The 21,567-nt window shown below is 39.0% G+C and overlaps 1 protein-coding gene across 1 annotated transcript; it reads right to left on the bottom strand.

The window, feature by feature from the left end:
- Positions 1-2,678: 2,678 nt before the first annotated feature.
- LOC148353806 (uncharacterized) lies at positions 2,679-17,242 on the bottom strand. The gene is made up of 2 exons (XM_088351316.1): positions 17,211-17,242; positions 2,679-6,781 (listed from the first exon to the last, which is right to left on the bottom strand). Exon 2 carries the CDS (start codon positions 6,741-6,743, stop codon positions 6,009-6,011), a length of 735 nt encoding a protein of 244 aa, XP_088207442.1. The 5' UTR covers positions 6,744-6,781; positions 17,211-17,242; the 3' UTR covers positions 2,679-6,008.
- Between the last annotated feature and the right edge of the window lie 4,325 nt (positions 17,243-21,567).

The raw sequence follows: 21,567 nt of genomic DNA, 5'->3' as shown, positions 1-21,567 counted from the left end.
TTCCATTGCACATTTGGGGTCATATCATTCATAAGCTATTAAATATAAGTGTGTTTTAATCCTAGATTTCAACACTTACGCTGAGGTTGCAGATTGTTATCTGAATCTTATTTCTTATCATTTGTGGCCACCGTGGCTGAGGATGTAATACCGGTCAATTATTTTGTTTTTAACATTACATTTTTTGACCCCTCTTACCAGTTTAACCTTTTTTTGTGATTTTTTTTTTTAAATAATAATAATAGCTATAATAATACTGTACTTAAAGTGAGCAAAATGTTCTCCAAGTGGAAATTAAGTTTTACTAAGTTCCCATTTAAAAAAAAAAAATTCTTGCAGTGTAATTGTATACAGCTCGATCAAACAAAATAAAAAAATATATGTCCCTGGACTATTTCATGAGCAAGCAAAAAAGTAATATGCTACCACTTACTGATATAAACAAATGTTACAGCTGATCACTGAAAGACTCTGAACATTAGTTTGCTTTTTTGCAAAGATAAAATTGGCCAGTTTCCTGCGACAAACTAGACAAGGTCTCACGGCACACTAGATGAAAAACATTGCTTTGGACATGCGTTTTTTTGTCATGTTCAAAAGTTGTGACACGAGGGCCACAGTATGTCATAGCCTTTCACATTAAGGCAAGTCATGTTTATTTGCATCGCCCTTAATAAAGTCTTAGAAGGCTAAACAGACAATACACATACATTATCAACATATAATAGTTTTTAAAAAATTCCTTGAGCTGACAATATCTCTAAATATGATAAAATGGTGTTGCTGACTGCCCAGTGTATTATTTTTCATTAACTACATTATAAAATAATCCTCAATGTTTAGTACACGGTTTATTAATATTTTCAGTTTGAATTATTATGTGGCTATTTTAAAGCAGTTTTAGGGTGTCGCTCATATGCGATGTAGATGGGTAGATAGATAGATAGATAGATAGATAGATAGATAGATAGATAGATAGATAGATAGATAGATAGATAGATAGATAGATAGATAGATAGATAGATAGATAGATAGATAGATAGATAGATAGATAGATAGATACTTTATTCATCCCCTAAGGGAAATTCACATTTCTAGCAGCATCCCTGAGCTGAGAACAATACAATAATAAAGCCAAAAGAATACAATATACAAATACCCAGTGTGACGTGCAAATGCCCACTGTAGCGTGTTATATAGAGTAACTAAATAGTGCTACACAGAATACATATTGCAGTAAGATTCGGTAATATCCAATGTAGGTGGTGTGGTTTAATGTGGGCCTTTACTCTGCCGGGGGGAGTTAAAGAGCCTCATGGCATGAGGAAGAAAAGATCTCTTCAGTCTGTCCGTAGTACAAGACAGTGACAGCAGTCTGTCGCTGAAACTGCTCTTCTGTCTGGAGATAATGCTGTGTAGTGGATGCGATGGATTGTCCATGATTGACCTCAGCTTTTTCAGTGCTCGTCTCTCAGCTACTGTTGTTAGGCTGTCCAGCTCTTTGCCCACAACAGAGCTCGCTCTCTAGCCAGTTTATTGAGACGAGAGGCATCCTTCTTCTTGACGCTGCCTCCCCAACACGCTGCCGCATAGAAGAGGGCGCTTGTAGGCATTATGCGTCTATGTACGGTACTTAAAGTCATTTTTGTTTTGCTGGTCATTTTGTTTTTGTTTTTTTTTAATGGTGAATCTATTCTACTATCTTTGTTTTAAAAGGCACAATCCTTTCCTTGGGTAACTTTGAGAAGTGGACATTATTTCTTGATCTGGGTCGCAGCTCGTCATTCCACTTTAATTATTTTTGTTCGTTATTAACTCTGTAAGTACGGTAATTCTTCATGTCAGTACTGTGAAAATGGTTTTCTTACTGAATTGACGGCGTTGTGTTTTTTAGATATTTTGCGCGTCCTTGTGGACATTCTGTGTAAAAAAAAGGCCCTTGCAGATACAAATCGGACTAGTTGATTTAAATGTTAGACAGATCATTTCGTAGATCATAGAATTATTTTGAAAACCTTTGCTTGAATCTCTGGGATTAAGCTGCAAAAATGTGCCCATCTGAATCAATAAACTGTTCTTCAATTGAACTCATTGTTTAGCTAAACGTTATTTTAAGTCCTACTTAATTAACTCCTTACCTTGGCTGCATTAACTCTGACGTGTATCTGTTGCCCTCTCGTGGTTATTTATGGTTACTGACACGCTGGATGAATAAGTGTTCTCAAAAGGCCATTAACGAAGTTTTTTAATTGTGTAGAACTATTTTGATTAAAGTAGTAAATATAATTCTTCCTGAAATTAATATTGTATGTGAATTAAGTTAATCTATTTGAATGAGTGATCTTTAATGACGCAATTTTGTTTTACATGTGTAAGTTTACGGATAAAAATGGAGAAGATAACGTGAGTTATGTCAAGCCATTTAATAACAGGCTTTTGTTATGTGACAAGTTATATGTAAAGAACGTTATGTCCTCATATATGGCAAAGGAGAACCTGTTGCTATCATTTTTAAAGGGATGCGTATTATTTAGCAGGAAAAGTGGTAAAAAAGACCTTCATCGTTAAAAAAATGGAGAAGATAACGTGATTTATGTCAATCCATTTAAAAACAGGCTTTTGTTTTGTGACAAGTTATATGTAAAAACTGTTAGGTCCTCATATATGGTAAAGGAGAACCTGTCGCTATAATTTTTAAAGGGAAGTGCATTATTTAGCATAAAAAAGTGGTAAAAAACCCTTCATCGTTAAAAAAAACCCCAAACAATAATAAGTTGAATAATTAACAAAAGAAAAACCCTGTGAAAGGCTAAGCAAACAAATAAGAAAAAAATGGTGCGGTTTCTTTACTCTGAGCACTCGTTTTCTGTTGTACAACACAATGCAGTGACTTTTAGTGGTCAAATTATAGACAGTGTCGCTTTAATGTTTATTTAACTTCGGAAGAACAGAAGTGCTCACACAAAACACGCTGACTTGCTTACATCACTCCACCTAGCAGGCCCAGCCTCACAAAGGAACAGAAACTTGGTACTCAATCAATGAGAATTTTAGACGGATTCAGATCACTCTTTGATAGACCCTTTTCCAACCACAAAATCACCACAAGACTCATGCACATTGTTCACCCAAAACAGCAGGAGTAGCAGTATGAATTTGAATGGAGCGAGAGAAGATTTGTATGTTGCGCTGCATTTTTAGGATCGCAATTTACAAAAACAAAATGCTCCTTGTGTAATATGGGTGCACAACGCGCCATTTTATGAAACACATATTTTTTGCAATTCCAAGAGAAAACAGGCCATTTTAGAAGCACCGTATGAGCCTGTGGTTGCAAGCCATTTAAAGAACTGACGTTCGTGTAACAGGACCCAAGTGGATGGGCTAGCTCCAGCTGGTGTTACACATTTGTTTAATATATTTTCTTGGTTGTTGTTGTTTTACCCCATCTTGTGTTAATTGGTATCAAAATATACAGATTAACATCACAGTACACTCTTAAACCAGTCCAGTATAACATGGCATACCTCCCCAAGGCCTTATTTTTTGCTTATGCTAACGGATGACTCACTCTTACGATTTAACTTTTTTGTAAACTTTACACACATATTTTCACATATTATCATCTTCACAGTAAGTGTGTTACCAGTATATACATCTCACCTGCAAAATAGATGATAAATGTCAGTCTCACACGACACCATTTAATTGTTGACATTAAGGATCATTTATTGAGCAAGTCTCACTACATCACGTGAGGTCCCATGAGACTTGGCCCAAGCACCCTTCTCTGACCTGTGAGACTTTGCTAACTAGCGGTGATATACTGCGACTACTCTTACCCTTTCTGCTATACAAAACTCAATACCCTGAAAAATAATAAATTACTAGAACTGCCTTCTTCCATCTTCGCAACATTGCTAAAATCCGTTCAATACTGTCTCAGTCTGATGCGGAAACAATAATTCATGCATTTGTTACCTCCCGTCTCGATTACTGCAATGCACTACTCTCCGGTCTCCCGAAGTCCAGAATCAAGTCTCTTCAGCTAGTACAAAATGCCGCAGCGAGGCTTTTAACTAGGACAAAAAAGTACGATCACATAACACCGATTATGGCTAACCTGCATTGGCTCCCAGTTAGCCAAAGATGTGACTTCAAAGTTCTCTTAGTATTGTACAAAATCATACATGGACTTGCTCCCTCTTATCTTTCAGATCTGATCTGCCACTATGTCCCGGTCCGAAGCCTACGATCTGAGAGTGCTGGTCTTCTGATGATCCCGAGAGCAAAGAAGTCTTCTGCTGGTTCGAGAGCGTTCTCCATCCGGGCACCGGTGCTGTGGAATGCTCTTACCCCTGAGATTCGATCTGCAACCTCAGTGGAAATGTTTAAATCTAAACTTAAAACTCACTTCTACTCCATTGCATACGAATAACCTACTCCTCTTGTCGGTTGAAAATAGTTTGTGTAATATAGTGTAACAATCTGTGAAGCCCTTTGAGACTCTTCGTGATTTAGGGCTATACAAATAAAAATGACTTGACTTGACTTGACTTCCCCTAACAGTCAAATACAGATTACACAACATAATGTAAATGTAACATTTTAACTAGTCAGCAACCCTTGTTGCGCCACATTTGCGGTGTCCAGTCCATATCTGGTAAGCTATCGTGGCAATCTTGTTTTGATTTACAGGTACTTGAATGGTGAATGCCTTAGTAAGTGTAAGTATCATAAGTGTCGGGGAAATGCTCAGTGTTTGCTGTACAGTGTAAACTGTAAGTTTGCTACTACTAGCACTTGCTGGTACATCTTTAATCCTACTACAAATAGTAATAATGATAATGATCATGGTTATTATTATTATGAACATAATTATAATATTAATAAGAATTATTGATAAATAACCATGATCATTATCATTATTTATCCCACCGACACTAACAAAGTATTTAAGGTGGGTAAAAAACTGAGAAGAGTCAATCTTTTAAGGGTTAACTAATGTGTGAATTAAGCTATTGTAAATATGAACTCGTCTTCTGAGCCACCTTTTTGGTCCATTTAACTTGCTAGCATAAAAAAAGGATTTTACTCGATACTTACCCGATTTTGACTGGCGTCGTAAATAAGGCAAAAAGTCACACACAAAAGCTGCACAAAGTCTCTTGCAGAATTTATCGGTCGAACCAGTCAATATAACTTTTTGTTGTTGTTGACTTGGATTACTATGATAAAGTTGCTATCTTGCTGCTTATACATACTTTGTGCTTGTTTGAGACATTTTTTTCTACCATCCACTATCTTTTCTGTGATGATTATTGATTAGCATCACCTGTGCCTGCACATTTGGCGCCAGCCGCTGCGGGCTACTTGATTGGTTCCCTGTCCAGCCCTTTCACTCTCCGGTTGTCACTTTGTCAGCTAATCTCTGTTGTTACAATGCAAGCATTTTGACCCTGACTCCCGCCTTTCCCATTTTTTGTAGCCGTCCATTCCTGATCTCCCCGTATGTCTCTGGCTCCGACCTGTTTTTGATCCCGACCACGTTTTTGCTCTCCTGTCCCGGCTATTCACTTGTTTTTCCATCCTTGACACCGCCATCTCCTTCTTCGGAAGATCCACTTCTGTATTCGGATCACAATCCGATTGTGTGAGCGGCTTGCTTCCCGCGTCCAGCGAGCACCGGATCGCGGGCGCAGCCCTTCCTCTTTCTATCAATAAACTTGTGGTTAACGCTACGCATCTGGGTCCTAATTCCGTTCTGGTCGTGACATTTCCCTGTTCATTGGCTGGTGTGAACTGATATGTATTATGCTGTTCTGCCTCAACAATGCACACACAGCTTGGCTACGTCATATTTGTTTAGAAACATGGAAAGTGGTCAATATGCTAAGATTTAGAAATGTCTGTATTGAATTGAATCGACATAGTAGTTGTTTTTAAATAAATGCAATCTGGGTAATTGCTAACTTTATCTTCCGTTGGATGATGGAAAGCGGAACCCATTAACGGGGCTCTCTCCTGTACACGAAGCTAACATAGATGACAGACGTTTCAGGTAGCTTGGGCAGTTGCAGGTCGGGGAAAGGCATGGTTCCGTCGCTGTCGATTTGCGTCTGCACTGTGTACACTTTGACGCCGGCAGCACCGCCCTGCAGAACCGAAGCATGTATAACGCCCAGCCGGGCCTGCTCGTGGAAAGCCGCTCCCAACTCCCGACCAAGGAAAATGTCCTGCACCTGCGCCGCCGCCCGCCACCTCCACCAAGCAGAATCAAAATGCAGTTCGTTGTCGCTTTCCGACTTGGTCCGGGGCATCGGTGGGAAGTCGATGACGCTCAATCGCTCCAGGTGCTGCACCGCAAAGTGTCCCTCTAAAGGGGTTCTGGGCCTCTCCTCCCCGCCTCCGCAGTCCATCAAGGTGAGGTGAAGCACCTCTGAGTTGTTGAGCAGACGGGCAGCGTTCCGTGCAGACGTGTACCAAACGGTAAGTCGCCGCATGTGGAAGATGGGCGAGGGGTAGGGCACCGTCAGGGGCCACCGCAGACCGGGTGGGGTGACGTCCCTGCAGCAGCAGTCAACTAGCGAGGCCTCACTGCATGCAGCCGGCTCCTGGCTGCAAGAGTAATAGAAGAAGCTGTTGTGCGTCACGTATGCCAAGTGTGTGTCCCAGCGCTCGGACGTGACCCACGCCCATAGCAGGACGAAGAGCAGGGGCGTCGGAGGGCCCAAGGTGCCCATCGCTACTCGAGTAGGCGCCTGGTGACCATCATGGGTTTCTGAAACAAAAGTGACAAAATATGATAATTTAGAAAACTCGAAAGAATTGAAGATGATACTGTTTCTCTTTAGAAGTCATTAGGTGACCAAACCTCCCAATTCCAATCCCTAATGCCAAGCACCAAGCACGGAGGAAATGGGTACCGATGTTGTAAGTCTTATCCGGACTAGGACAAGCATTGAACCTTTGATATCTCAATCCTAAAGTTGAAGATTATACTATACAGCCATATTTCGATTTTGTGGCAACCGCATGAGTGCCTCATGTTAATAAGTCCAAAGCTGTCCACCTTTGACGAGTGCGCCTCTTATTAATGGTTGAGATTCCCTTTATTATGCGAGAATTAACCTTATAAACACAACTTACATACTCAACAGAGGCAGACTATGTAGAATAAAAAATAAAAATTGTGTAAACAAGTTTATTTAATATACCAAATAATCTACACCAACATTTTTTTTAATACTTGCTCTGTTCTTTCCACACTGGCAGTACATTTAGTGTTGCTTATTATACGTAGCAGTATATTTAAAAAACAAAATTTCCCTTTGAATTGTTTTATAGGAGGAACAAAAATCTAAATGTTAAAAAAAAAACCACATAAAATAAAGCGAAAACGTATGCGTTTCCAGTTATGACAATCTTACTGTACAAAGAAATGTACCAATTTTAGCCATATATTTATATTTTTGTGCTAACAGAAAGTGCCCCTACTGTCAATAAGCATATTCACCAACACTTACGTTTTACTCGTTAGTCTACCACTGTTTTCCTCTTTAAAAACACTTACCGGTTTCTTTTAAATCCTACCGCTTTTTCAAAATCTAAACAACAACAAAAAATCTTGACTTGAGACTAGCATCAGTGTCTGAAATAACGTCTGCCCAGGCGCCCGGGGCTTGCATCTTTTACGTCTGGCGTACAACTTCCACAATGTCTCTGCCAGCGTGGCCGACAACTTTTCCAAGAAAGAAAAAACGCCTCTCGGTTCGAACAAATCGGAGTCCGACCAAAAATTTCAAAGAAATTCTTGCTTCGCTGTTCGGTCAAAAAATCGGAGTTCGAACGCCGGTAATGCGTGAGTGCGTACGCTAGGGTGCGATGCTGGGCAGCGTACAGGTGTAGATTGCTCTTTTCGTGACCAACTGTTGTCGCTTGCGGACGTGCTTCGTTTTGCTTTCGCTTTTAATATAGGTGTACGTAAGTGTTTTAGCCCCTGATTATGCCTCCGAAGAAAGTCATTGCAAGAAGCAAAGTTGCTACAGGTGAAAAAAGAAAAGTAGTGCGTACAACTATTGCATTTAAGAAAGAAATAATTGCAAAATATGAAGGAGGTGTGCGAGTGTCTGATCCTCTCCCCACTGTCCACCTGCGCCTTCTGCTGACCACCACAAAGGTAAGAAATCCTATGCATAATTATTTTCTTTATCCTTTTTTTTAATTTTTACACGTTCATGTTAGCGTAATCTTTCATACGGAAGATTACGATAACGCGAATGTACGATTAGCCTGGGTTAGCTTCATGTTTACGTTAAACATTTGAGGTAAACATTCAGGGTGTTGGAACGGAGCCCAACATTCAGGGTGTTGGAATGCAGCCCCATTTTCAACGAACCGCTCACCACTTGTTGTGGAGACCCGGGTGCTAAATGACTTGTAAACAACCTGATTTTTTTATTTTTACACGTTCATGTTAGCGTAATCTTTCGTACTGACGATTACGATAACGTGAACGTACAACTAGCCTGAGTTAGTTTTTTGTTTACGCTAAACGTTTAGGTAAACATTCAGGGTGTTGGAACGGATTAAAACGATTTACATTATTTTTAGTGGGAAAAATGATTTCGGTGATCGAATAAATCGGTTTTCGAACAGGGTTCTGGAACGGATTATGGCCGAGAACCGAGGTTCCACTATAGATTTATAAAAAAATGTTTGCCGAAAATTTTTTAAAGTGTTGGACTGTTATATATTCTGATGATCAATCCTTAATACTTTGCAACAATGTTTTATTTTGCGATTAGTTGTCTTATTGTGTTTCAAGTTGTGAAAAATGGGACAGGCAACTTTATGGCTAGGCAGGCAACTTTTCAGAGTTGTCTGCCTCGGTGTCCGGTAACTTTTTGTCATGAGTTTCAGACACTGCTGGTATTATGGATTCAGACTAAGTCTTTGCGCGTGAATAAACCTTTTGACAATGAAAGAGTGGTATTTTTTTATCATACACTAATTTACATGCGAAACACAATCTGTTTCCAAAGAATGAGACTTGCTCAAAACCAGAAGTGGCAAACTTTTACCAAAATAGAAATGTAATGCGATTGTTGGAGCGGTTTATTCACGCACAAAGACTTAGTCTTGCTTCAAAATGAAGCACCCGTAGACTAAAATACTAGTCTTGAATCAAGACTATTTTCTTTTTCTTTTTAAAGTAGTGGATTTTTTTTAAAAACGGTATGCGTTATAAGGCGAGAAGAGCAGTACTCAAACACATGAAGCAGAAGTGTTGGCAAAATCTCACATTCTCTTGGAATTAAATATAATGAGTATGAATCCAGTTCAATTTGTCAAAATGTTATTTTTATATTTTAACTGTTATGGTTGTAACTGTTTTCTATGAGACACAACCTCTATTGAAACCAACTCAAAAACGCAGAAAAAACGGTGGAATACTTAAGACTTGACATCTTCTAAATTTTTCCAAGACAACCATGACGACTGCGGGAAAATCAATTAGATGTGTCTCATTTTTTCCATTCTGAGACCACTAAGGTTATCTGCTAAAACGTTCTCCCCTGTATCCGTGTTTGAACTCACAGTCATAAACATGCGCACTCTCACAAACACCCACACAAAATACTCATCGACACACAAACACAAAAAAAGAAGTCAGCCAAAGGGTGCTGCCCCTTAAATTTGAGCTGGTGGGAGCGGAACTTATTAAGACATGTCAAGTCAAGTCATGTTTATTTGTGACGTCCTTAATCACAAGGAGTCTCAAAGGGTAGCAAACTATTATTACACCATGCCCTGATCTAAAACCGACATGAGGGCAAGGAAAAACTCAAAAACCTCAACATGAGGAAAATGAAGAAACCTTGAAAAGGGACTGCACATGATTTAATCCCCCTTCCAGAATGACCAGGCTGCAATGGATGTTGTAGTAACATTTAATACACAGATATTGTCAACATGAAATATAGGTCTTTCATAAGCTATAGAATAGAAGAGTGTTTTAAGCTTAGATTTAAACAGTTCCACTGAGGTTGCAGATCAAATCTCAGGCGGCAGAGCATTCCACAACACCGGGGCCAGAATGGAGAACGCTCTCGAACCTGCGGTTATCTTCTTGGCTCTTGGGATCATGAATAGACCAGCATTTTCAGAGTGAAGAGGGTTTATAAGTCCAGAAAGCACAACTTTTTTTTAAAATGTTTTGAGGAGGAAGTTGCATTTTTAATTTATCAATTTGTATCTTTGAACATGTGCAAAATTCTTAGTTTGAAGAGAATTTAAAATATGCTGGTATGGAAACTTATACTTTTCTCTTCCCCTGACTTATTTCCACCCCTTCTCTGACTAATGACAACAGATGGCACGAGAATTTGTTAAGAAAAATGAAAGCGAGCTTTTAATTTTGTTGGCGGTGACAAGAACACATGCAGCAAGCATGCAGTGCACATGAAAAGACATTAGCGCCGAATATCCAGGGTGTGTGATGTGGCATTATTTCTGGCTACAAGAAAATAAAATGAAAGAAGTTGCCTTGACCTAAGTTAGGCGTCTTGAAAAACAACAAAACTTCGCTATGCTTAATTCGTGAGCGTTCCTGATGTTTTCATTGACATTGTGCCTGTAGCACATGTGCTTTTCAGTAATTGGGGTTTTGCACCGCACATGAGCGTGTCTCTCACTCTCAGTCTTTCGAATATTCAATTGCCAATAAACTAAACAGTCTTCAGACATCTGGACTCAATCAGGTTCTTCGCCACTGACTGCGCCGCCTCGGTCTCCAGAGCGAGTTTGACAGACGTAAGCGCAAGACACCTGCTGACCTTGTCAACTTAAGAGTCAAAATATTGCGAAATATACAAACGCTGCAGTTTCTGTGGGGGGGGGCTCAAATTTTGCTGAAAAAAATACACTGTTAGTGTCATGAACCAGGGCAGAAACAGGACCCAATCACGTCACGTTCTCACACAAACATTTTATTTTACGGGAAATGGGGAGTCATGCACGTTAGGAAGCCGGTCTGGCATGGAAAGACAGGAAGCCAGAGACCGACGAGACCGATTCCAATTGCCCGAGTTGATATCGGACAGATGGTGTCGATACCGGAAGGGAAGGGATAGACAGGATTGACAACAAATCAGGATATCGATAGTTAACAGGAGAAACTAGACGGGGACGAAAACTGGAGAAAATAATTAACAGGACCAAAATAGACTGAAACAAAACTGGAACCCGAAATTAAACGGGACAAAAATAAACGGGAACAATGACAACCGAAGCAAGAGAGTGCTAAGCTTTATATAGACAGAAATCCAATCTCTCAACGAGCCACAGCTGTTGCCCCATTGGCGGGGCCAATTTGTCATCATGGCAACCGTGACACACACGGGCGGGGCCAATTGGGCACCATGGCAACCGTGACACACACACGGGCGCAGCCAATTGGGCGCTATGGCAACCATGACAGTTAGCATGAAACAGAACATATAGTCGCCCCTCATTATACGAGATTAATTTGTTCGAGCTCGTATCGATGAAATTCTTGTAACTCGAATCAATTATCCCCATAATAAATAACTGAAAACCTATTAATTTGTTCCAAGCTGATAAGTTTATTATGTTTTACTATTGGACAAATGCAAAGGAGATTTCACAGAATTCCAGTTCCTCATTTTGATTTGTTTTGACTACTACATCATTGTCGCTATTGGCCAATCATGTACCAGTAGTTATTTGATTTCCACACCCTTTGGGATTGATCTGTTTTTTGTAACCTTGAAGATATTATTAAAAAAAGGGCTCAGGGAACAGCTTTAGGACAAGATGGAATTCTCTTATCTTAGGCTCTTCCCTTGGCCCTACTTGCAAGTCCAAAATCTATAGATGTCTTCTCTCCTTATTTTAGGCGTCTACTAAAGTTTACACTTAACACTGGCATTACAAAATCTTCCAAGTTAACCCTAAATAGCTATTAAACTGTCATGATTTCCCCATTGCTATCACCTGTGTCTGCTTGTTTGGCTCCAGCTGCTGCACGTTTCCTGATTGGTTCACTTCCTATATAAACTCAGTATTCTCATTCACTCCGTCAGCGAACATCCGCACATGCAAGGCAAGCACTTTTGACTCTGGCTCCCGTCTGTCCCGTCCTTTCCTGTATCCTACTCGTCTCCACCTGACTTCCCGATCTTCTCCGGCTACCTGATTTGATTCCTTCCTCGGACCACGCTCCGATCTCCCGTCCTGGTTGCCCGCCTTGTTTCTGCCCACCGACCATGCTCCCATCTCCCGTCCCGGCTGCTCGACTCAATTCCGCCCTCAGACCACACTCTACCGTCTGTTCTGGTTCTGACAAAAACACATCTTTCTGATTGCTAAAAACACATTCAAATAGTAATTGAATATTTAACTATACTAACTTGATAAACAAGATTATTATAAAATGGCAGCTGAGTGGTTATTAGCGTGTCATTGGTTCAAATCCAGCTACCAGTATTCCTCTGCGGAGTTTGGATGTTCTCCTCGTGCTTGCATTGGTTTCCTCCGGGCATTCCGGTTTCCTCCCACATTCCAAAAACATGCATGTCAGGTTAATCGGCTGGTCCAAGTTGTCCTTAGGTATGAATGAGCGAGTGAGTTGTCCGTCCCTGTGTCCCCTGCGACTGACAGGCAACCAGCTCAGGGTGTCCCCTGCCCACTGCCCGAAGATAGCTGGGATGAACTCCAGCATCCCCGCAACAGTACTGAGGATAAGTGGTGCAGATAATGAATGGATGGATTTTAAGGCCACTGTATTCAGTTTTCATTGATCTTTGTCATTGATTATAGCATTTCAATTGAAATGTTGTGAGTAACTTTAGTAAATATGTTCTTGTTTATATTTTTTTATGATGTCTTGATATTTTGTATCCGACTGGATACAAGGCCAAATATAGGATTTCTTGGCAATTATTTACACTCTGCATATCAGAGAGTAAAACATATCTGGGGCAATAATTACAAAAGATAGATAGATAGATAGATAGATAGATAGATAGATAGATAGATAGATAGATAGATAGATAGATAGATAGATAGATAGATAGATAGATAGATAGATAGATAGATAGATAGATAGATAGATAGATAGATAGATAGATAGATAGATAGATAGATAGATAGATAGATAGATAGATACTTTATTCATCCCCGAGGGGAAATTCACTACAGCCCCTTTTTATCCTTCGAAAACGTGCAATAAGAACCATACACAGGGTAGGATATCAGGATCACACTAATATTTTATTCATGCAGTCCAAATTATTAAAATTGGATGATTTTATAAATCTTTGACTTCACAACTGTTATTTAAGGTCAACAAAAACATATTGCCAGAAAACATCCAAAAAGTATTCACTCGGAAAGAGGGAAATTATAACTTAAGGGGCTGGAGTAAATTCAAGATCCCAAAGGCGAGAACAACCAGGAAAAGTATGTGTGTGTCTGTGTGTGGAGTCAAACTTTGGAATAATTTACAAGATGAGATCAAACAATGTCCAACTATTCATGTGTTCAAATTCAAATACAAAAAAACATTACTGGCGAAATACAGGGATGAAGAAAATGGGATATGAGTGAGATTGGGAATACTGCTTTTAAAACTATGGTTAACTTGTTGTTATTGTTGCTATTATTATATCATAACTGTTATTATAAATATTGTGTTTATTTTTATTGTTGTTATTATAATTGGTGCCGCAGTGACATTTGGTAACTGGGCCCATTATGATGTTGAGGGATGGGTATTACCGAGATTAGTGTATAAAATATGTGATTATTGTAATTATTATAATTATTGATATCTGACCTATGTGATAAGTATATCCATGAGATTTTGTTATATTAGACACAAGAGGAGAAGAGGATTTGTAAAATGTATTTAATAGGGAAGATAAAGGCGTTGGGAAAATAGGCATCTGCTTCTGAATTCCCCCTTTTCGAACATGTTATGTGACATCATTTTGTTGTTGACTCACTGTTTTTGTCCTGTTTTTATTTTAATGTTCGAATAAAGTTTTCATTCATTCATATCTTACAAAAACATCCTCAAAAATAGTCATTCAAAGGAAAGCATACTGATTTGGCATAACGTGCTATTATTTTTCGTACTTCACCGTAAATTGTACAGAAGTAGCACGTCCTGTTACACTTGTCACCCCGCATTGAACTACACATTAAATATAATTACAGCTGCATGGCTCTGGATTGCTTTCTTGGGGATACTCCAGTTCGGAGTCTTTGCAAAAAAGATTAAATTTCCTGCGTTGGCTGCTCTGCCGCATCCATTTTGGCCAAGACATGCAAGCCCACTTGACCACCACATTCCTGCTCCGGCCTTGGATGAACTGGAACCAGAACGCGGCTTCTTCTCGGAAACCTCAACACTTCATGTATTGCGGAATTTGTGTTCCCTTAGAGTGAAAAGACTTTTTCAGGGTTGTCTTATATGTTTTTTCCTGCGACGGACCAAATTACAGTCTGCGAAATTTCGCTGTCTCATTAGCTTGTGTAAATATAGTCTGTGTGGTTGTAAACAAAACCCAGCAGTGCAGTATTGTCTGTTTTCTGTACAGTGTTTTCTTGTTAATATATTGGACTAGCGTGGCCGATTCCTTCATCACTAAAGTTGAGTCAAATATGGATAACAAGTTTACAACATTCAAAATGGAAGACCTCTCTTTTTTGTCACACATAAGCTGTTTAAACAACTACTCTTCTTCATTGCATTTTCCGGCACACTGAAAGCCGTGTGGCTCAACGCCCTTATAGGTATGTCTTAAATTTGGAATTGTTTTTATCTTCATTGATCACAATTCAGTAAACATAGTTTATAACAAGAAAATATGTTACACTCCAGGATAAACACGTGATAAAGACTTAAAAGAAGAAAATCAGAAAAAAATGAATGTTAGGATAAATAGGCAATTATTTACAAGGTAGTACAGTACTGGCATAAGTTGTGAGTGCAAAGAAAAATTAGTGCAATGACATTAAGCAGCAATATAATTACCAAATAGGTTGAGAAGTAAGATATGAAGACCCATTTTTCTATCTAGGCAAGATATACCTTTTCTCACAGTCTTGCATTTGTATCTATAGTGGTAATGACCCTGGGAAAGAAACTTTCTCTGAGCCTGTTAGTCCTTTCCATTGCTACGCAGATGACACTCAACAATATCTTCCGATGGAGGAATCTGCCCCACTAAACTGTGGAAATCTGGAGGCCTGCCTCACTGAGATAAAATAATGCATGTCACTCAACTTCTTGCGCCTTAACTCTGAAAAGACCAAAATGTTAGTTATTGGTCCATCTAAATGCCGTGACTTGTTCTCAAAAACTGCTCTGAACATTGACAAATGTAGTACCACCCAGAGTGACTCAGTCAAATATTTAGGTGTCACATTCGACCCCAATCTGTCCTTCCAAACACACTTTGAGAATATAAAAAGAAAAACTTTTTTTCCATCTTCGCAACATTGCTAAAATTCTCCCTATGCTGTCCCAAGTCCAATGCGGAGATTATAATTCATGCGTTTGTTACCTCCCATCTCAATTACTGTAATGCACTACATTCCCGTCTCCCGAAGTCCAAAATCAAAAGCCTGCAGCTGGTACAAAATGCTGCAGCGAGGCTTTTAACTAAGACAAGAATATTTGATCACATTACCCCGATTTTAGCTAACCTGCATTGGTTCCCTGTTAGCTTAAGATGTGATTTTAAGGTTCTGTTGGTTGTATACAAAATCATGCATGGACTTGCTCCCTCAAATCTCTCAGATTTAATTTACCCCTATGTTCCGGTCCGGAGCCTTTGCTCTGAAAATGCTGGCCTACTAGTGATCCCAAGAGCCAAGAAGAGAACCGCAGGTTGAAGAACGTTCTCCATTTGGGCCCCGGTGCTGTGGAATCTTATTCCCCCTGAGATTCGATCTGCAACCTCAGTGGAACTGTTTAAATCTAGGCTTAAACACACTTCTCTTCTATGGCTTATGAATGACTTATATTTCACATTGACAATATCTGTGTATGATTTGTTATTGTAACATCCATTGCAGCCTGGTTATCCTGGAAGGGGGGATTACCTCATGTGCGGTCCCTTCTCAAGGTTTGTTCATTTTCCTCATGTTGAGGTTGTTGAGTTTTCCCTTGCCCTCGTATAGGTTTTAGATCAGGGGATGGTGTAATAATTGTCGTTTGCAATAATATGTGGTCTGTGAAGCCCTTTGAGACTCCTAGTGATTAAGGGCTATACAAATAAAAATGACTTGACATGACTTGTTTAGAGGGACCCGGAGCACTTAAACAGAAGAAACAACTTCCTGTGCATAATTCGCTGTGTGGTCATCTTCAATAGTCCTCTCATAGTAGGAAAATTTTTGCTCTTTTTCATATGGTTTCTCACATCTCATCTCATCTCATTAGCCGTACCGCTTATCCTCATTAGGGTCGCGGGGGGGCTGGAGCCCATCCCAGCCATCTCATATTTCGAAAAATAAACTGGTCAAGATTTTAATATGGGTAAGCATTTATGTATCACAAGAGAAAAAAATAACATCTTTTGACTCAATTATGCATTTTGTGTCAAGCCAACTTATACAGCAGGATTTTTTTATATATGTATTTTTTTTACAAAACGGAATATTCCTCTGTAGTATATAGAATTGCACAGCATGTCCCACCTCAGGTTGTTCACCCTTACTGTGGAGGATCATTTCTCACTTCCACAAAAACACATGTTGATGCATGACTTGATTCTTTTTTTTTGACATTCAGCAACAACACGGTCAAAAACAACTGGAACTTTTTGACCGATTTTGTTTTCTACCTCTCTTGCCATAAGGTTAAGAGTCCCGCCACTTGCGCCTGGATTTTGCATTCCACACAGTTCAAGAACCTCATGAAGGGTTCAGAATCATCTTTGCATGAAATGCATTTACTGGAATAAGAGAGCCCGCAAGTGTGGCTGCCATCCACGGCAGCTGGATTGTTTCAGTGTGACCAGGCTATCAGCATAAGAATATTACACAACAGACATGAAAGAATGTCAAAATCTTTAAAACTGAGTATTCCTTTTTCTTGTTCCCTACACAAGCACATACTTAAGATATATACTTGCTTATTTAAAGTAGTCGTAGTAGTATAGTATGTAACTCACCTCTGAAGAGCTCCTGTGTGACTGTGTCGGAACACCAGGCAGTACTGAAAGAAAACATCAAGGGTTGGCTCTACGTCAGGATGTGGGAAGCGTCCCACAAAAAGAAGCTGGAGTATGTGCTGCTCTCACCATTACTTTTGGCAAACCCACGTTTGCACTTTAGAGTTTTGCATCATGGAAAATGAAACTTTTGGGAATCATTACTCATATCATTGTTGGGTTTAAAGGGCTTTGCAAACTGAGGGAAAATGGATAAGCTCAAATCATTTTTTTTTTGGTGCAAATTTTCACGAGTTTCTGTGTTCGCTCATTAAAATGTATCCCTTATATTGGTCAAAAGCTTTTGCTAGCGAAGGAGGACATACTTTTTCTTCCTCCACATGTTCAAATCGACACTGGGTTCACGAAATGAGGCAGGTCAATACGAAAGTTGGATTGAGCAGTTTGAGGTTTTTATTACAATAAAATAAACAAAACTGAACATTCTGGTATTTTGAGTACAGAACAAAGCTGTAATGGTTTCACAGGTGCACTTTCAAAATGGCTGACAATCAAAACACAGATGTTAGTGGAAAATGCTCAAGGCAACAGCATATCAAACAGTGCTTTGTCCAGAATGAATCCTGTAGGTGGTTTAAAGAAAATTGATATATTGTGGCAACAAGTGAATAAAGAAACAAATAAATTAGTACATTGGAATATAAGGATAATCAGAGGGTGCATTAATTACCACCGAATGATTCACTTTGAAAATATTAATGTGATGATTGCAAAGACTGAAAAGGATGTAACTGGAAAATTTCACACAATTATGACTCAATGCAGTGACACATTTCAAAATTCCTATACAGATGTGTGAAATACATCGCCTGTGAGCCAAATGTGGCCTGCCAAATCATTTTATGTGGTCTGCGAAACAATACTGAAAGGGTTTTACTGCAATAAAAAGCAGAATTTACATTAAGATAATATGGATGCAGCAATGTTGGAAAAACATTTTTTTTAAGGGATCACAATATCCCTTAAATCCAACCCCTTGAGACTCCGTGTGATTAAGGGCTATACAAATAAACAGGACTTGAGAAAAGCGCAAAAGAAAAGTGAGCAATGACGTAAAAATTGAAATATGCCCACTGGATGTCGCCACTCTCGCAGTATTTACTGACTACCATTAATGGTAAATGGTAAATGGTCTGCACTTATTTGGCGCTTTTCAAGTTTGATCAACCAGAGAGATTAGAGGAAACCCATTCCAATGTTATTTTACTTAAAATAAAAGTCACGAAAGCACTGTTTAAGGAAATATGGAAAATAAAAATTAAAGAATAGCAATTGGAGGCATTTGCAGGATTTGAAAGACACTGTAGCTCCTCTCTATAATGGATATAAAATCTAAACGTTAAGTTCCTTATTCACATAAACATTTTCATAAAAACATTAAAAGCATAAAAACGTTTTAATCATTATGATTAATCTTTTAAATGAGTGCTCGTATGCTATTTTAGTCACTTTCTAATCAGCATGAGTTTCTAAGGAATAAAAACAGCATTGGAAAATAATTCAATTGTTGTTTTGCTTTTTTTTTTTAAACAAATGCACAAATAATACACTCTAAAATATTAAATCTTCCATCCATCCATTATCTGCACCGCTTATCCTCAGTAGGGTCGCGGGGGTGCTGGAGCCTATCCCAGCTATCTTTGGGGAAAGTGGGCAGGGGATACCCTCAACTGGTTGCCAGCCAGTCGCAGGGCACAAAAAGACAGACAACTCACTCGCTCATTAACCTGACATGCATGTTTTTGGAATGTGGGAGGAAACTGGATTGCCTGGAGAAAACCCACGCAGGCACGGGGAAAACATACAAATTCCACCTGGGGAGGCTGCGTTAGCTGGACTTGAATTCTAAACCCCTGCACCGTGGGGCTGCGTGCTAACCACCCATCCGCCATGCCACACATTAAATCTCTGTGAAGGAAAAAATATTGAGGAAACAAAAACCCCAAATAATTGGTGTATGATCAATTATTACATCTAAATCATAATTTAATTCTGAGCCTACCAAAGGACCACCAGCCCTCCACCTAAAGCACAATATGTCATTCATTCATTGGTCTGTGCCCCATGAAAATGTTCTTTTTTACCACACAATCCCCGAGCCAAAACACGTTTTGAAACTCCTTTTCCAACACGAGGAAGCAATTTTGCTGAAAGAATGCATCCATTGCCATGCAAGACTCCCTTTTGTTTTTTTTCTCTGATTATTATACCTGGCAGTGAAGCGAGTTAAGCTTTAGTGGTACAAGTAAAGCAAATGAAAATGGATTTTGATAAATGCAAACCTGGCACCGACAATAAATTCAAAAAGTAGAACAAAATATCCTAGGTTTGGAATGTTGACAGTTACAGTAAAGTGACCTTTGAAGCTTTAGTCACTAGATTAAATGTTTGGTTTCGGTTTCCGGGAATCGAGTAAAGATTCTTGTAAGGTGGCTTGATTATCATTCTGAGATGTAAATCTGGGGCTTTCAAACGGATAGCAAATGCAAGGACTCTATGAGAAGCAGATTCGACCCTGCATTCCGTTTTTGAGGAAAACACTGTTCAACACAAAAACTGAGTGTTCTGCTGATCCTCCAGGACCCTTACCAGTAAATAAAACTGCAGTGATGATTTTTCAGTTCGTGGCACTGCGTCTGGGTGGTTAGCGCAGCCCCACAGTGTAGAGGTTTGGAGTTCAAGTCCAGCTACCGCAGCCTCCCCATGTGGAGTTTGCATGTTCTCCCCGTGCCTGTGTGGGTTTCCTTTGAGCACTCGGGTTTCCACCCACAGGTTAATTGACTGGTCCAAATTGTCCCTCGATGGTAATGAGCAAGTGAGTTGTCCGTCTCTGTGTGCCCTGCAACTGGCTGGCAACCAGTTCAGGGTGTCCCCTGCCCACTGCCCGAGGACAGCTGGGATGGGCTCCAGCACCCCCGTGACCCTACTGAGGATAAGCGGTGCGGATAAGGGATGGATGGATGGATGGATGAATTTATCAGGTCAAAACACAAGAAAATTTAGAGGAAATAAAAAAACACAAGAGGCCAGTCACATTCATTCTTCTCTATGATTAGGTGACTGCATGGTAACAACATTAAATATTACTTATTATCTTTATTTATTCTGTGTTTTTAAATGTATAGTATTGGTAATATTTTTAATACATTTATTTACATGTTATATATAAGTGGTATCAAAAGTCAACACTTCAAACCAACTCTTAAATGTTTGTTTCGTGCATGGCGTCCAGAAGCGAATCTCAGCGATACATATTTTTAGTCACAATTATTGGACTAATTTTAGTGAACCAGTGCACCACTGGGCTGTGCTATGGAACCTTCAGCCAGAGCATAAGCGGGCTATGCGACTGCCTAGGGCCCTGCAACCACTAGGGGGCCTCCAAGAGTCGTTAACTTTTTGGGTGCCAACATTGTCCCCATTGTCACTTTGTGTGTCCACTCAAAAATACTTCTACAGAAATGCAAGAAAAATACTTCACAATAACTACAAAACTAAATTTCAAATATAGTGCTTAAAAAAGGGACCTCATATATTATTTTGCTTTTGTTCTGAAAATAAAAAATAGTACAGAATGACTACAAAAACACAAGTACAGTAATACCATGTTAAAACACAACTGCAGAATTATTTACTCCAAAATACTAAGATGGAAATACTACAAAAAAAAATCTAAAAACATACTCCTAAAATACTTCTTTGGAAGTACAGTACATCAATTATACTTCTACTGAAATACTAAAAAAAAAATACCAATACATAATACTGTTATACAAAAAAACTACCAGAGAAATATTACTACAAAAATACTACTACAAGAGGTTTACAACAGACATACTGCAAATGACATCTACAGCAAAACTACAAAAATTATCTTTGGAAATATCACAAAAATACTACAAAAATAAAACTACAGTAAAACTGAACTACAAAAATACTACAGAAATACTGCCTGTATAAAGCAAACATTCTTATATGTAAATACTACAAAATACATAAGAGAAATTACTAAAAAAAATAATACTACAGTAATACTATGATCATAAAACTACATAATAAGACAAAAATACTACGAAAATACTAGAGATATATAACAAAAAAAAACTTCTTTTGAAACAAAAGTACAACTGAAATACTATAAAAATACTATCGAAATACTTCATAAAATTACTTAAGAAATACACTACAAAATAGTACAAAAATAAGACTACAGTAACAACAAAAAACTATGGAAAATCTGACTTCCGAGATACTAAAAAAAAAACTTTAAAAACAACCCTACAGTAATACTTCAAAA

The sequence above is a fragment of the Urocampus carinirostris genome, chromosome 13, assembly GCF_059441175.1.
Source record: "Urocampus carinirostris isolate Australia breed hairy pipefish chromosome 13, RoL_Ucar_1.0, whole genome shotgun sequence".
NCBI lineage: Eukaryota > Metazoa > Chordata > Actinopteri > Syngnathiformes > Syngnathidae > Urocampus > Urocampus carinirostris.
This window is presented reverse-complemented; position numbering and strand designations above follow the sequence as displayed.

Coding starts and splice junctions, on each gene's coding strand:
- LOC148353806 (XM_088351316.1), bottom strand. CDS start 6,743: ATGGGCACCTTGGGCCCTCCGACGCCCCTGCTCTTCGTCCTGCTATGG.